Consider the following 18450-nt stretch of genomic DNA (forward strand, 5'->3'; position numbering starts at 1 on the left):
GAAAATAACTGTAGAAGGAAAGAAGAAAATTAGGGAGAAAAGTAAGCAAAAATTTGCAGGGAAATTTGGCTGTCAGACGTACCAAGATGTTCAAAAAGTTGGACGCTTTCGAATATACTTTCAGGATACTTTAAAGAATTTAGGTGTTCAAAGAGAAAACACTTGGACGAGTACACCAGCAAATACCATCAATTGAGTTTGTGTTAACAGAAAAGACAAAACGATATCATTGCAGATTAAAGTGAAGAGCGACTGGTTTTAAACTATATGGTTGTGTAAATTATGTTATAGAACATCATATCGTATCATAAATGGTGAATCCCATGATTTCCTCAGTCGAGTTATTTGAAGATTCAGGAGTTTATCCAGTGATGTATGTGGATGCACTTAAAGATGTTTTTTTTTCCATTCCTGATGAAACAGCGGCCGAGCTGTAAAGTTGCTGAACACTGGTAGTTCGGTCCGAGGTTCGAATCCCACAAACGGGCTGGCTGCATGGGCGTTTTCGTGGTTTTCCCCATGTGTAACGTGTATGCGAGCCAGTTTCCCTAAGAAAGTCCTCCAGGAAGGCATCCCTCCCCTTAGGCAGATAGCCGTAGTGTGCTTTGTCATAATAAAATAAACCAAAACCTTTTGATGAAACCAGTCATTCCTTTCATCTCATAGCTTCAAAATGTTTAGCCTCTAAAGACTGATAAAGGCTCTGACGAAATACTTCGTGAAGAACTTTCTAAGAAAAACCAGCTGTCATACGCGGTACACATGAGAAAATCCACGAAAACGCCCATGCAACCAGCCCGTTTACCGGGGTTCGAACCCCGGAGTGAACTACCAGTGTTCGGCAACTTTACCGCTCGGCCGTTTGTGGGCCTTTTTGAAATGGAAGGCGATAACTTTATTTAAAATGATTGTCAGAAATACCAAAATGTTTCGAAAAGTTGGATACTTTTCAATATACTTTCAGAATGCTTAAAGAAACAGAAAAGAAAAATAAATTTTTTCGTAAAATTTAGTATTCGTATTTTTTAAAATTTAAAACTTTTCAATCTTATGATATTTGATTCTTGTGATTTCAAAAATAAAATATTTGACTAAAATATGAATAACATTTTAAGAAACCAAATGTAGGATAAAATTGTGTAAAGCAATGGGCACAATGATAAAACTGTTTAAAGCAGTGTATGCAAGTCATCCTAAGTTAAAATATCGGTTATACATCTCTCTTATTTATATATATTTTTTCTGAACGGAACATTGAAAGGTGTGTAAAACTGTGCTTTACTGTATTTTCTCTTTTAATATAGTATGCAGTTTTCAAACGCGTCGTAGTCTGGGTTACAAAGTATTCTTCCGACAAAAAACGCAGTTCAAATAAATAAAATCAAATTCTGGAAAATTGATATTAATAAATATATTTAAAATGCTCAGTTCAAAGGAATAAATAGAAAATTTTAAAACAATTATCTGAAGAGACAATGCAACACAAACAATTAAAATAAAAGTATAAAAATTTTAAAATGACCTAAAATAATAGCTATGACGAAAAATATATATAAAGAAAACTGTTTGAAAAATAAATAATAAATAAACGCTGCACTTTTATTTACGCAGTTCGAATAGGCAAATAGAAATTTTTAAAACAGTTATTCGGGGGGGGGGGAGGTGCAACTTAAACAATTAAAATGAAATTCGAAAAAGAAAAAATTACTTAAAATAATATGTTATAATTAAAAATATAAAGTAAAGAATATTATTTGGAAAAAAGGAATGATGGTGACTTTTTTTCCTAAGGAAACTAGGTTGCCATATATTAAGAAGTTCGCCAAGTGAAGTATTCTTGGCGCAAACTGACAAAAAGTGCCAACATAAATTTGTGAATTTCTCCATAAATTTCGCTCCAAATTTTACAAAATTTCATATTTAGGCGTAATTTGAGTCGTAGAATCGAAATATGTAAAAAAATTGGTATGTTATTTCAGAAAAAGTCCGATTTTGTGTCAAAATACCTATGTTAGAATAGTGCTATATATAAATCTAATATATATCCTAAGTCGCGCTTTCGAGACATAAAGAACGCAATTTGAATTTTGTCAATCGGCCCAGTAGATCGGGAGATATAGGACTGTCCCATCTTTTTTTTTTGAGCAGTGTACATTTTAGTGTAAAAATATATTCGATTTAGTTAAAAAATATATCTGATGTGTTCCCCCCCCATTAGAAATGAAAAACAAAAAATTATTAATCTTCAAGTTAAAAAGGAGGAGCAGCAGATTTTACTCACTCATAAAATTATTGATACAATACAAAAATGTGTCATAGATTACCTGTTGAAAAGACAAAATTAACATTATGAGCATTTTATGCATGCATTTCTCATAAGCCCATTATTTATCAATCAGTAAGTTTATTGTTGATTAATAGTTTTTTTTTTAAACATTATGAGGAAAAAATAAGTAGTTTTACCTATAAGTAAAATGCATGTTGAAGGCTTCTTGAAGAATGAACGGAATAATGTTTTTATTGTAAAGTGACAGAGTTGCAGCTTTTGTTATTTTCGTCTGTATCGGAAACAATTTTAATACTTTTCGCCTCTTTGATTAATTCAGTTTAAAAGTTCAAGCTTTTGAGGTATAAAATGAGATACTTAAGTTCTTTTTAAATGGTGCATTTTAATTGTATTTTTCTTATATTATAGTGAGGAAAGGTAAAATATTCACTGTTGACTCTTCTTGGAGTAATTCATGAATTAATGGCATCTTCTTGGAGTAATTTGTTAAAATAGGTTAACACTTGAGGATATGTACCTATGTACCACTTCTGTTGATGTGTAATAGAAGCCAATAATATATTGTTTAAAGGGGTATCTTGTAATCTGTAAAGTGAAGATTTTAAGTTTAAAGGGGTATCTTGTAATCTGTAAAGAATGCTGTAGCAAGTTCTGTGGATCCATCCTTTCAATGTATTAATATTTCCTAGTAATGCCACCAGTTAAGTCAAATCTTGTCGATTACGTGAATTTAAATTTCACTTCAAAAAGCATTTCAGTTTTAAACAAGCAGATGATTATTTTGTATCTTGTGATATAATATTCACAAAGTTGTATTCATTCAACATTTGAGTTTCATATCAGATTTTTTTATTTTAGCATAGCATTTTAAGTGCAATTTTTTTTTTTCCCCCTTGTGTGTGTGTGTGAGGGAGTAAAAATGTCTTCAATGCAATGTAATTTCTTAGTTTATATGTAATCAGATAATGAAATTACTTTTATTTTTTCTAAATGAATAAGCAGTGTTGAGTCTACTTAAATGTACTAACAGGTGATTACTTCTGCTTTCTTTATTTAATTTTTTTTAATTAATCATATATTTCTAGGGAGAGTATGATGGAAGATTCTGTACAAAATCCCATGTTAGATTTATTTTATGGTCATTTTTTATCTGAAGGACACAATGAAGGTATAGCTTGTAATTCTTTTTTTATTACTTCTAATTATGTAAAATATCATTATTATAAAAACTGAAGCTAATCAACTTTTAATTTTAGGACGCATGTTTAGCAATGAAGAAACATTTGGCCAATACCCCCTTCAAGTCAATGGCTTTAGTAATATTCATGAGAGTTTAGAGGCTGCCATGGCTCAAGAGATTGAGTCATATGATGTTATGACAAAATCTGGTCAAGAGGTAAGTAGCAAGAAACTTATGCATAGGAATGATTACTGCAAAATGTTTATTAAATATTTTCTTTGAGATCTTGCACCTTTTTCTAATTAATTTTGTTTGGAGAGTTTCATTAAAGTTATTAATGACTTATTAATGCAGTTTTAGGTGCATTCTTCCATACATTCGTTCCGTACGTTATTCATTTGAAATTTCCAGGAAACACATTTTCTCGACTTTAAATCGAAATTTTTTGGAATATTTTTATAGTGTTATTCTTCATGGTTGCAGTGTAAGTAAAGTGTTGCTAAAAGTTATGAGTTCTTTTGAGAGTTCAAGCTTACGTGTTCCCAATCTGAAATGTTGACTCCAGATAAGCTTATACTGAATGATTTTAATTTTTGCTGTGTGAGCAATTTAGCAATTTCTATTACGTTTGCAGCTTTGAAGTTATGGATTTTTGGCTATAGCAATGCTTGTATTGATGATGTATTTTTCTGTGTTAAGGGTAATTAATTGCCTCTTTGCTCCTGCTTGTATTGTTTTTAGTTTTTTTTCACCACTTTTAAAAACTATCACTTAATGTTAAATACTAAAGATTTAAGTTTTCCTGGTCCTTTGATCTGCTAATTCAGGAGATCTGTACACTTCCTAACATGTAGGGGGATGCAATGTTTAATGTGTATAAAAATCTGGAGTTACATAAATGACCTATTTAAACGTTCTGTGTGTCATTAATTTCATCGTTATATTCAGTTCTTGATAAGAGATGAGTTGACTATTTATATGTTTTTATGGTTTTTTCCCTTACATAACAAGTATAAAGCATTCATACAGCTCTTATGCATATGTTATATTTCGGAGAAAGATTTTTAAAATTCTTTTGAGATGTGTCTTTTGAGAAATAGGTGTTTTTCATAGAATCTACTTTAGGTAAATAGCACCTCAATGCTTTCCAATATTTAGTCAATTAAATAAATATATACAAGTACATATAAAAATTTCTGGTGTAGGGTGTCAAACATAAACATTGAACAAAATTTAACTAACAGCAACTTTAATGAAACATAAAGTTTCATTAAAAAAATTTTAACTTGTGATTATAGTAATGTGCACATTGAGCATTGTCTATTATAATGTATACGATGTGTAATGTGCACAATGCTGAAGCTGGGCACAGTATCAAACGTTTGTTCTTCCTGTGTACGCAGCAATATATTTTTGCTTAAAAGAACCAGAAAATAGCACAAACTGGGCATTGCACATTAAATGTTGCACAACTATTCATAATGCGATATAAACAAGTTACCATATTTGGTGCTTTCATGCACATTTGGTGACTGGCATCCTGGTAATAGAAATGTATCATATTTTCTTTTGAATCTTCCATAACTAGACCATCAAAACTTCTTGGTTACTTCTTTAAATTTATGTTACATGACTTAAATTTTTCTGATAAGCTGTTTTAAAATATTTGGAGATTTTGCTAAAGAAATCCAGAACCAACAATGGATTTTCAATGAGATCCTGCCTAGAGAGCCCCAGGCAAGTAAGAATGTAATCAGAGGAAGTTTGTTCAGAAGAATACTTGGTGCAGACTTCAAAATACTTGAAATCCTCAAAAAGTGTGAGATCTATGCCTACTGATTAAGTGGGTGAGGGTGGTTTGATACTGTCTGTTGCAATCAGGTGTCAGAGAGCCATCTGGTCGATTACACTAATACCGGAAGTGAACCGGTGGAACAAGCCAAGTGCACTTAATCATAAAATAATCTCCATATAGGTGAGAGGCATAGAAGGCACAAAGGCATCTCCAGCGCCTGTCTTAGCCAGGGTGTCTGCAGTCTGATTGCCCAAGATGTTAACATGGGAAGGATTCCACTGTATATGAATCTGATGAGACAAAGAAAGGTGCTTAAGTTTCTTAAGAATATTCACTCCTGTATTATCTCTCACACTATACCAACAGGCCAAGTGTTGAATAGAACTTCTGCTATCAGAGAAGGTGTATATTTGTTTTCCATCAGTGAGTGACATAAGAGAATCAAGACCTTCATTTATGTCAGTTAGCTGGCTATGAAAGACAGAGCAGTAGTCGGGATCCCTCATCTGAATCTTTATCTCATGATTTTGTGATTTTATGTAAATTCTACTTCCAGTACTATTATTATCATTCTTACTACTGTCCGTATACACCTGAACAGCATCCATTGGAGTATTATTAATTCTTTCAAGAGCCAATTGCCTTAAATAATCAGGAAGATATTTTTGCTTGTTTACATGAATTGAAAAAGACACTAGAGACACCCTCTGGAGGATCAGGTGTCAGATGGTGCTCTTCCATAGTACTGGCGATTAGATTACAAGAGCAAAATTTTTAGCAAAATTCCATAAATTGTCAAAGGCAACTTTAATATAACTTTAATATATTCCTTCAAATCAGTGGCTGGATTCCCAAGGAACAATATCATCTGCAAATAAGCCCACTTCACATCTCCTAGGGATTACATGCTCGATACCTACTAGGAAGAGCAAAAACGGAATAGGACTTGAGGCAGATCCCTGCAGGACCTGTTTGTACAGTCTAAAGCTCCTTGAAAGGGAATTGTTAAACTTACCCTTTTAAGTTTGTGTTTTAAAAAATCATAATTCCAGTTCAGGGCCTTTCCACAAATTCCAAAAACATTGAACAATTTTATAATTAGTTTTTGATTCCATACTCTGTCAAAAAGGCTGCTACAGTGTGATTAGCAGTCTCCTGTTATGAGTGTGTCTAATCTTCTGACAGAAATAAAGTACTTGATCTGTTGTGCAGTGTCCCTCTCTCTAGAACCATATTGTTCCTTTGGCAGATTCCCTTTGCTGGGATTTCTTATAGGGGCAGCATCAGCTCTTCTTCAATCTCCGGAAAGCTGCCCTAATTTCTAGGAAGCATTTATAATATCAAAGAATCTTTTGTCTCCCACTCAGACCTAAATTATCTATTATTTGCTCATGTATACCATCAGGTCCAGAAGATTTATTTAGATTTGAGTCCACAATTGCAGTCTCAAGCTCCTGGGTATTGAAATCCCTGTTCATGTTTAGATATTCCGTCTTGTGAACTGCTATGCCAACCATGCACGATACCACCGGCCATGCCCTCAATGTGCCTGTTGTCTCTGGTAAAGTCTTGTGTGATGTTACAGTCTGAATCTTTTCAGACTTTTGTTTAATTTTGTTTAAAAAAATCTTTTTTTCACATTGGAATCATCTGGGAAATTGTGCATTAAATTCTCAAAAATATTTTACAGAGTATTGGTAAAAATGGTGTAGCCAATGATTTTAGGAGTCTAGTTTTTAAAGTTTCTTACTAATTCGAATGATTGTATATTTATTTTCTTTATAGAGTTGGTTTACTCGTCTACCTCCAGTGTTACTCTTTGAACTTTCAAGATTTCAATTTAATCAACAATTAGGACGGCCAGAAAAAATTCATAATAAATTAGAATTTCCAGAAATAATGTACATGGATAGGTAAGCAAATATGATTGCTAATTGATAAGAATTCTTAACTTTGATATTAATGAATATGCCATTCCTTTAACATTAATCTATGCTATAATGTTATCAATAATCTATCACTGAATTTTAATAGGTATATGGAACAAAATAAGAATACTACAAGGTCCATTAGAGAAAAAGTTCGGCGATTGAAGGATCGGCGAGATAAACTTCAGACTCAACTTGAAAAGTAAATTTAAGGTTTTCATTTATTTGTAAAATTTTATTATGGTTTGAATTTTTTTACTTTTATATATTTGGTTGCCTGAAAATTTCATGCTAAAAACAGAATGTAAAAAGGCATCACACTTGGCTCATAAATATATCATTTTGGGGAATGATATATGTATTCTTTCATGTCAAATTTTGCCGTCTGTCACACATGCTAAAGTATTTATATGCATAGAATTTTATATGCCCAGTTAGTAGATGAGTATTTGAGGAGAGTAAATCCTTAATAAGGAGGGTAAGTCTAAAAATCAGTTTTTCACTTTTTGACTTCAAATGCTGATTCCAAAAATGCATAACATCTTTAGATTTAAGGTACCAATCTCTATTAAATTATTATACATGATGTATATTAAAACAGCCACAACTCCTTTTTAAAGACAGAATTTTCAAGTGGAGCCCTATAAACTCTTACTATAAATAAATAGTCCTCTTACTATAAATAAATCTTAACTGAGACTTAATAGTATGTTATGTAGTTATTATGTTTTATTTATGTCTACAGTGTTATGCATAAACACTTCTTTTCAAAATGATGTCTGTTAACTAAACAAAAAAGAAAAAGCTTTTTGGAGATCTTTTGCTCAGAGAAGCTCTAGATGAGCATGAAAATGGTTTTGTTGATGAAAAATCATTGAAAATTAGAGAGAGGATATTGTTATATATTTTAAAGAAATTATTTTTTGCTGAATTGAAGTGATAAAAGTTTCAAAGAATTAAGACAGATATACAGTAGGACGTGTAAAGCTTATTTAAAAATTAAAAAAAATCTATTCATCAAAGTTGAAACAATGATTTTTAAAATAACTTAAGCAAGCAAAAATTACTAAAAGACAAAATAAAGTTAAACAGGAAGTTACAGAGCAGTTATCACAGTGTGATTATGGTGTAAGAAAGTTAAAAAAATTCTGAAATTTAGTTGATAAAATTTTTTTTTGTTTTTCACGTTTTTCTCAAAACGAGGTTCTCCCCCCCCCAAAGTTTAGGTTCATTTTTATAATTTCAAACCATCAAACAAACTTAAATATTGTTTTATAATGTTACTTACCTAAGAGTATTAAGTAAATCTCTCTAAGTTTTGGTCCTAGAAGAAATAAATTATTGAGATATTGTCTTTGTTTAAAAATATTCTTCAGTCGTTTGAATTTTCTTGAATAAAAAAATTTCAAATTTTTTAACTCGAAATGTTAGAACAAAAATAGGTTCAGTTAAATTTTTCAATAAATTTGTAACTATCAATGCAAGTTAACCTTTTCGCGATGGCGCAACTTTGTTTAAGACGCTCATGCGGGATGGAAGGGAATCAAAGGCAGTCACCATACAGGATGGAAGTTTTGAATCGCTAAGGCTAATTTTATAAAAAAATCAGAAAAAAAAGTTTCACTTCTAGCATTGTAATTTTTGGTATCATTTTAGATTATTACCCAAGCTCTTATATATGTTAAAATCCACACATAATAACCTTTTTTTCTTTATTTTACGTGAAAATATACTTGAAAATTGCTTATCTTGTAAAATAATTTTCGGAAGCGCTATTCAAATTATTCCAAAGTTTTAATTGATAAAATCAAAATTAATAAAACAACACAATAAAGACTATTTACAGTAAGAAGAAACGAAATTTAAAATGAAGACTGAGTGTGGTAAACCTCGAAGCATGGAGATGTTCTTAGGGAATGCGTATATGGGACGCCCGTCCTGAAAGGGTTAAAAGTCATTCTATGAATAAGAGAAAAATTTATATGCACTCAAATATGATTCTATATCTGAAATCTAACATTTCAAGGAACTTTCAAGATTACTTCTATAAAATTAAAAAAATAATAATAATGCTGAAGATAAAAATTACATTTTTACTTTAACAATAAATAATAATAATAATAATGATAATAATAATAATGTGTAGTTTTATCAATAAAACATTTGAACTGTGCAATGAAATTTACTAGAAAAATAATTAGGTTAATAATAATGGAGCTTTTCACATTTTTTACAATCTAAAAGGTCGTCTTACTCTCCTCAAAGCCTCAGCATGTTATTAGTTTGTACCGAGAGCTCCTGGCTACATGATGCTTTCATGTACACTCATGTCCAAAATTATGTTTACATGCATAAATTACCCCCCCCCCCACAGCTTTGATAGAAAGGGAAAAGAGTGTTATTTCTGGAAATATAGATTTTTGTCATGTAATGAACTCAAAAATCCAATTTAATGTTAAATTACTAAAGCATTGAAATGTCTTAGGTTCATTATTCCCCTTTTGTAATAATCTAAGAGGGAAGAGGCAGAAAAATAGAAAGTAATATAAAATACAATAGAATTCTAATAATTTATGCAATTCTGGACAAAGGGGTGTGTGGATTGGAAAGGTTTGTGGATTTTAGGGCATGTTTATGATTTTTACTTTCCTCCTTTTAAATGTGTACTTTAAGTTTGAATTGTTTGCGTATAAATGACTCAACATGTTTATAAATAACTAAACATATTTATAGTTTAGAAAATATTTCTTAATCAAGGTTTATAGAATGGAAAAATTTGTTATGTTTTAAAAATCTGATTCCATATAAAGAAAATAACATCACTACAAAAAAAAAAAAAAAAAAAAAAAAAAAGAGCAGAGAAAAAATGAATAAATGGTTCTTTTTTCCTTTTTTTTTTTTAAAGAAATAAAGAAAGCCTGTTAAAATGCACATATTTAACAAAATTACTTTGGAAGTAATATTTAATACTGTAACTAAGAGAAAAAAAAATAAACAGACTGTTTAAAAAAATTCCAGCGAAAAAGGTTTTTTTTAGATTTATTCCCTTTCCTAAAAAAACATTTTTCCTAAATTGAAATTTTCCCTGAAGTCCTTTCCCTAAATTGAAACAGCTTCAACCATTGTGTTCTGTGCAAGGTATGTCATACACAAGGGTATTTCATTATATTTTCTACCATAAAATCTATGCACGAAAGGGGGGAATTTAAAAAGAAGACTACAGTTGTAAAACTAGTTAATCATGCTACTTTTATTTATTTTACATATTTTCTGCAAATAAGTGCCATGTGTTCTGTACATATATGTTTGTCACACCTTTCACAAATAAATTTAGTTTTCCTGTCTTTTTTATTAGGGCATTCAGTGCATCTTTTAGGTATAACTTTGGCCTTCTTTGTAGGTGGTGCAATGTTTCCATTGGATCCTAGTTTTCCTTTTAAGTTTAATCAGAAGCATTGCTTGTTGGCTTCTATTTTTCCTGTATTTTTCTGCAAACTGAAATTCTAAATATTTCAAAGATGATCACCACATTTGATGTTCAGTAGGTAGTTTCTTAGTGCATAACAAAATAATTCGTGCATTTATTGCAGCAACGTGTAACAACTGCAAAAAATATTGCCATGGATTAAAGATTAGATTTCCTAGCTGTTGAATATGTGGCAGCAATTTTGTCTACAACGTCAACTGCTCCTTTAGATAAATTGTAGAAAGTTATTATTTCAGGTTTCTTTCGAATTTCCTGTAGATGAGTCTATTACATCATCATTATGTATAGTTGAAAGTAGAAGTCATTCTTATTTTTCTTGGGTGTAGGTGAGAGAATTATTGTGTTTTTTTGGAATCCAAACATGGAGGAGTAAATCAATCTTTTCATTGAATTCAAAAACATTGGAGGAATCTCTTTTATTTTTTCTTATGGTTCCAAGGATAGTTATTCTTCTGAATGTGCAATATCCAATAAATTTCTCAAATATTGCATTTCTTCACCATAACTGTGATAATGTGGGATAAAGGAAAAACAATTTGGAAGCTTGTTCGCATACTCTGAACTATAACACAAATACTCATGCAGAGTATAACATACCCGTCCGAGGCGATATCCGAAGAACTATTTTCAGAATTCGGCCCCAAGGTTATGACCTTAGAGTGAGCTATGCGCAGACTTGTCTATTTCCGGAAAAAGGTCTGGAAGGAACATTAAAAAATTCAGGGAAGTGGGTATCTCATACCTTGTGCGAGTCATACCAGTTTAAAACGAATGTGTTTACATAAGTAAACACATTCGTGTATGATGTATTCGAGTATGATACATAACTTCACTAATAGAATTAACTTACTTCTGTAATTAAGCTATGTGTGCTGTAAATCTAGCACACTGTAAAATGCTTATTTGCTTATACATGTAAGGAAAACTGCTGTTAAGTTTGCCATACTAAAAGTATAAAAATAAAAGGGTTCCTCCCCGGTCCATCCAGAAATATGCAAAATATCATAATTCAACTAGAATGATTTTAGCTGTTAAAAGACATTGATTAATCGTGGATGATTACATCCTGATTAGAGCAAGAATTCCAGATTTTTAACTACATTGATTCAAAATTTCCAGATTTTTGTGATGTAGTTTCATTTTCTTTCTTTTTGAGAAAATATAATTATTCAGAGATAACAAAAATTTAAAACTTTTAGATTATTGAGAGAAGTCAAACAAGAGCTTAAGTTTCAAGGCCGAAAGAAGATGGAAAGCAGAAGTACCTAGTATAACTAAATAGATTAATTTTAATTTGCTTCCATGTATTCTTTTTTTAAAGTTCATTTAATTATATGGGTGACATGACAGAATATGGAACATCTTTGAACACTGATACCCTAGATGTTGTGAAGACTAAAATATTATATATTTTCATTACACAAAAATAACTCCAAAAATGCAAGTGTAGGTTTTGCATTAGAAATTCATCTGAAGACCATTGGTAAAGATTTTAGGTATAATTTAGTAAACAGCTGGATAGTTTACCAAAGTTCTTTGCATTCAATGAAATATTCTTTTCCTTTTAGCTGTTCCTCATCAGTATCACTTGTTAATCTGCATACTTCAAGTTCTAATCTGATGCTAATAAAAAAATGTTCTAATCTGATGTTCATGTAATGTAAAAAAAATGTTCTAATCTGATGATGATACTGAACTTTCATTTATTAGTAAAAATTATTAATCCTGCAATTTCCAAAAATTACACCTGATATGAAACAAATTAATTTTTTGATAAAAAAATAATAAAGACATTTTCCCCTTTTCAAATGAAGTTGTTTAAAAATGTGTGTATGCATATATATCTGTTTGTGTTTCACATTAATATCCTTAGTTATTTGAAATGGTGTCGGATTTTTGCTGATACATAAGGTGAGGCAGAAAAATGATAAGACTTTTCATGTATTCTCCAGCTTTCCTTTTGTCTCCCTGTCTTTGGACTTCAGAATGAGTTTCCATTTAGCATTAAACACATATTTGTTCAAAGTTTATTTTACAGATCCAAAGTGGATGAATAAGATAATAAAAAAACTTGTGCATTTTTACAGTGAGGATGGTTAGCAGTAAATTAAGTAAACTGTGTATTTGCTTTGTGTCACAGCAGTAAAGCTATGGAATTTTGAACTGCATCGTGCAATAATTTTATATGTATATATATATATATATAATTATTGCACGATGCAGTTCAAAATTCCATTACCCTCATAATTACCCAATATATTAGACTAAATAAGAGATGATATGACATTTTTGATGTTATAAATATAATATTATTATTGTATGTTTAATTGCATACACACAGTCTTACACACTACTGCTAAGCTATGAAAATAGTGTATTGATGATGAAGATGAATAGATGTACTGCACAGCAAAGAGAAGCAAGGTTACTGCACCTCTGAAGGCACAACCTCAATAGTCAAGTCTTTAGGGAGTGCAGTATCTTCTGCAGATGCATTGTTCTCGTCTTCTGCTGAAAGCTGCTTGTCTTTTGCTGCATCATCTTCTGTTGTTGCTTCTGTGGGTGTCTGGGTATGTGGCTGAAGAATATTGTGATAGTTGCTGGCCTAGTTTTTTCATATGTGTGAAAAGGCTTTTGTGGAGGTCCATTGCTCCATTAAGTGCATTCTGTAACTGCAATGCATACAGCATTTGTGGGTCCCATCCACCAATCATGTCCTGTAGTTCTTCAGTAGGTTTCATGACTTACTAGAGAACGTTCAAGTGTAATGCCAGCTTCCTCCTCCCCCACCCTAGAATTTCTGGCTGCTTATCATCTTTCACGCTCACAGACATAGTGATTTCCAGTGTGTGTTCCCGATGTGACATAGTGATAGTGATTTCCGATGTCCAATGTAGAAGCATATATGAAAAAAACAAACTTGCGTGAGGCTGAGCCAGTCAGTGCAGGATAGGATAGCAAATTGTTTAACAACATATGATTGGCTTGGTTTCAGCACGCCCAATTTTTTGGAAAGAAATACTTGCCCACACACAAGGTGTGGTAGAGCGGCTGCAGCCAGCATTGAAGAATTTACAGTGGTGTTCGAATACATAGGCCTGTAGTCCTTATATAAAGAAGTTTTGATTTTCATTGTAATACAGGGTATATATTCGAATGAGAAAATTGAGCGTGCACTTTATCATTTTCACTTTCTCAGTCAACTTTGTAATGAATATATTTGAAAAACCACGATAGAGTAAAGCTGCAGTAGTCAAAGCAAGAAGTGGCGAGGGATGATTATATTTGGATTTTCTGAAATTTATCCAAAGCAATTAAAATTTCCCCAAGAAAGTGATAAGTGGTGGCAAAACCTGAATATTCGAATATTATCCAAAAATTAAAAATCAAGAGTTAGTGTAACGCATTTGCAAATCACAGTATTCCCCCCCCCAAGAAATGGGCAATGATCAATCCAATATTAAATCATTGTTAATTTGTTTTTCCAATGCTTGGGATTATTCACAAGGAATTCAGAAATTGGACAGATTGTGAACCAGCATTACCAATATGAGATTTTTCTGTCAGCCTTAGGGTTGTGGTGGAAATTTGTTCATTTGTAGATCAAAATTCAAGATAATGGGTGCCACGTTGTGGTAATGCTTTGTATTAAACAGTAGCTACAAAAATACCTGTTATTAATAATATTAATAATGCTTTTTGTGACACATATTTAAATAACATCCAGAAAACTGTAATGGATCGGTTGAAAGTGATTTTGCTTTAAATATTTTAAGCGTAGTACATTAAGAATGGTATGTAGCTTCTCATCAGAACTACTTAGAAGTAATGTGTAACATTTCTGGAGAGCTATTTCAAAGAAGATATACTACTGATTTGTAACTAAAAAATTTATATCATGTTTCCTAAAAGTGGCTTCATTATTTTTCTTCCACACTTTGAACATAAAATCTAGTTTTTTTTTTAAAAGGAATTTCAATGAATTAGTTAGAAATATATGCTGAAAAGAAACATTAAATGGTTAATGTTTCTTTCCAGCCTTGTGTTGGTGGAACCTTGATCTCTTGTTTTTTCAGTGGAGTGAAAGGAAGGAACAATAAATGAAAGAAAGTAATTAAACATTATGAATAAATAACATTTATTCCTTTTAGCATGAATTTAGTACAATACTTAATATGATTATACTTAAAGTGTTTAAAATAGTGTATTGTCTGTTGTTTCATGAATACATTTTACCTCATTTGAAAGTGTGATTTAAAACATTTTCCATCAATGTCACTCCCACTTTGCATATAGAAAAACACTTTAAAACCTTTTCTAAAGTTTGTATGTATTCGTGAAGTTCAATACCATCTCTTAGTATTTTTATCATCTTGTAGACCCAAAATGAAAATTAAGCCTATGAATAAACAGAAACGTAACATTTCGACAATGCTTTGGAAACGCTGGACTAATATTTACACTGCAGTCAATGGCATTTTCATCTTTATTTGGGCTGATTTTTATATGAAATTACATTTTGTTTATTTTAAATCACAGAAAGATATTTTTTTCTTAAGCATTTAACCCTAAAACTCCTGAAAACTAACAGAAATAAACATGTTGCAACTTGTGACAAAAAATATTCAGAAATGATGGTAATAATATGGATGTGGAACTGAAGGCTATTTATGAGGTGTTATTATATTATTTTGTTACTAGAGTTATTATCCAAGCAGAAGGCAATACAAATAATAAATATGTAGCTCGCATGAATTTCTTTTACCAAACAATTAATGTGGGAAAGTGCATGCAGGAATAAAAAACATTATTTCTATAGAATTTCATTCATGATCATAAATGGCAAGGGATTCATGTGGAAACTGTTCACTATATGGATGAGAGATAAATTACTAATCAATTACTTACTGCTGTAATTACTAATCAAAACTGTGTGTTGGGAAATGTGTTATTGGAGTTTTTGCTGCAGCTGTAAGCATGTTATCTGATTTAAGAAAAAAATTATATTACTTTATCATAATTTATGTTGAAATATTCAAAATTTATCCTATAGGAAAAGCATGGACAAAATAATTTTTAGACTGCATTAGAGAAGAGAAGGGTGAAAGTTCACAAAGATAGAATGAAATTTATAATTATGATTTAAAAACTTTTGGTATAAGCAGATTTTCAACTCCGTAGTATTTGGAGTCTTTGCATTATTAGCACTTAAGCTCTTGTACTGTCTTCAAACGTGCAATGAATATGTATGTATTTCCAGCAATAATTTCAGAGTAGTTTTTTTAAAAAAGGGTAGCTAGACTTTTTACAAATATGACTGTAAGTCGATTTTTTTTTTTTTTTTTTTTGCTTTTGTATTTTGCAACAGGGTTCGTAGCGGTCCTTACAAGTGCTTATAAGTTTTTATATTTGAAAATAAAATATAAAGGCCCTTATAGGTGCTTACTTTTTCTTTAAAGCCCTTATTTTTTGTTTTTAGTGCTTATTTTTTGCTTTTAGTGTTTTTTTTAATCCTTTGTTTTTAATGAACGCGCATTTTTTCCCCGTACCAAAGCCGAAACTAAATTAACAACTTTTCTTCCTTTTATGCAATGTCAGATGGTGAATCATACTCCCGAAAATTGCTTTCCCCCCTTCCTCTGCATTAACGTAACCTATGGTGCGTGCGAGAGTACAGACAGGTGCACGTCATTCTATTGGTCAAAGAATTGCGAAAACGGTAGAAAATTCCGGTGCATTCGGTATTCATTTCCTCCCACCCAAATACTATACACGTTTGAATTTCTATCAAGATTTTAATAATTTGCATTCTCGTTCTGCGTGGTCAGTTCATATTCGTGTTTATTATGATCGTTATGCTTATATTATGAGTATATGTATGAATATTTATAATAATATAATTGCAGTAACTGCTGAAGTGTAGATAAACTTCCAAAAATGGGTGTGTTTTTACACAGATTAGCTTTCTAAGGAATAATATTCGGAATGGCTTAAATAAAAGGAAAGTAATCGAATAGTCAAAATAATTAAAAATTTTTTTTCAATACATTGTACAGTACGGAGGTTGGGAGTTTTCCCGCAAAATCTCTAATATTGAAGCAGCGGACTTTTTTTTGTCACTGTCCAATCTGGATTGAATAGGACTAAAAGTTTTTGCGGCCTACCCAACCTAAGTGAAGGTTGATTCTCTTCCGGAAATTTAATACAGTCTGTTGAAAATTAGAATCAGAAACACCCCAGATTAAAAGTCTCTTTCTGTTCCTTTATTTAGTTCTTTATTCTCCGAATACCAGCAGGTGTTGATTCCGATTGCGTAATTTCACATATGGAAGAATTACGCCGTACATATTGCGCAATAACGTTTGCGGTATTTTGCCTTGATAATCAATTTTGATGTTCAGTCTGAGATTTATTTATGAACACTTAAAAGAGTTTTACTGTGCTTTCTAAGCAGAATATTTCTCAGTTTCGTTGGTCTATTTTTATATGATGAACATATCGAAATGTCAAAGTCATTTATTTAGCCTAAATTTAAATCTAAAGAACGCCTACAATCTCCCCCACTCCTCTTTTTCCAGTTACTACCCGGAATATTCGGCAATTTTCGAGTATGCAGGTTAGTTAATCTTTTCTGTTAAAGGATGACTGAATGAAGCAATTTCACGTCTTCTGATTTCAGAAAGGTGCCTCTTTTTTACTTGAATTACTTTGCTTGGAAGTTAAGGGAAAACTGTTATGCAATGAAAATTTAGAAAATGTTCAGAATTTTGATTTAAGTTAAATTATTTAAATATTAATATGAGTGGAAAAATAAATTGTATTTATTATTAGGTGCCAAATGAATACAATTAATATGGCTTATTATTATTTATTTTCTATATTTTGAACTCAAATTTCATCATTAACTCTTCTAATATAGTTTAGTTCTGCATAGTTTTCTTTTCCTCTCATTGTAAACTAATTCTGTAAATTAAACTGTCATTTAAAATTTATATATATATATAAAAAAAAAAAAAAAAAAGTTAATTGTTTTCCATGGTTGAGGTAATGCCCATTCTCTTAATAAATATTGCATTGCTCATATTTTAAATTACAAGTCTAATTTTTCTTTTAAGGTTATGCAGTTGTGTATAATGTAATTAGACAGATGCTTATTTTTTCCTTAAAATGTGCTTAAAAAGTGCTTATATGTGCTTATTTTTTTAACTAAAATGTGGCTACGAACCCTGTGCAAGGAAATTTTATATAAGTGAATATTTGACCCTTGCAGTTTAGCTACTGAACCTTTCCTCAAGTAATGACATTTTTGGTGTTAAAAGGTATCTGAACTATGGATCTGGGCCAAAAAAGGTTCCACTTTATGATGTGTTGCAGTATACGCTAGATTTTGCCGAGAGTCGAAAAAGCAGCGAAGAGTTGAACACGATGGAAGATATCGAGATGGCTTCTCCCGCTTCAGTTTCCAGGTAATTATTATAATTTATCTCTTTCAAAGCCAAATGTTCCTTTCTGTGGTTAATTTTTTATAACAGGTTTGAATTATATTAAAATATTGTTTGCAGAATATTAAATCATAGTGAAAATTCTGCAGTTTTTTTTTTTAAGATAAATACAAATGAAGCAGTCAAAACACACAAACTATAATTAATTCATATAACCATAATTTTTCTCTGACTTTTTGCCATCTGTCTGGCAGCTATAAAATTCATTTTTTAAAAATTGTTGGGTATTAAAGTTATTATGTAAAGAAGTTATCAAGGTGCTGTTTGATAG

General features: G+C 31.1%; 1 protein-coding gene across 4 annotated transcripts in view; it reads left to right on the forward strand.

Moving 5' to 3' along the window:
- LOC118191108 (ubiquitin carboxyl-terminal hydrolase 25-like) overlaps nucleotides 1–18450 on the forward strand; it is a 159402-nt gene that overhangs the window by 63274 nt on the left and 77678 nt on the right. For all 4 annotated transcript variants that reach the window (XM_085814212.1, XM_085814214.1, XM_085814215.1 and 1 more), the window contains exons 8-12: nucleotides 3373–3455; nucleotides 3544–3683; nucleotides 7048–7175; nucleotides 7297–7392; nucleotides 17997–18143. In XM_085814212.1, the coding sequence (XP_085670338.1) occupies nucleotides 3373–3455; nucleotides 3544–3683; nucleotides 7048–7175; nucleotides 7297–7392; nucleotides 17997–18143 (594 nt within the window). The remainder of the gene's footprint in view (nucleotides 1–3372; nucleotides 3456–3543; nucleotides 3684–7047; nucleotides 7176–7296; nucleotides 7393–17996; nucleotides 18144–18450) is intronic.

This window comes from Stegodyphus dumicola, chromosome 3, assembly GCF_044657685.1.
Source record: "Stegodyphus dumicola isolate Sdum_Otavi_A_Nest chromosome 3, ASM4465768v1".
Lineage (NCBI taxonomy): Eukaryota > Metazoa > Arthropoda > Arachnida > Araneae > Eresidae > Stegodyphus > Stegodyphus dumicola.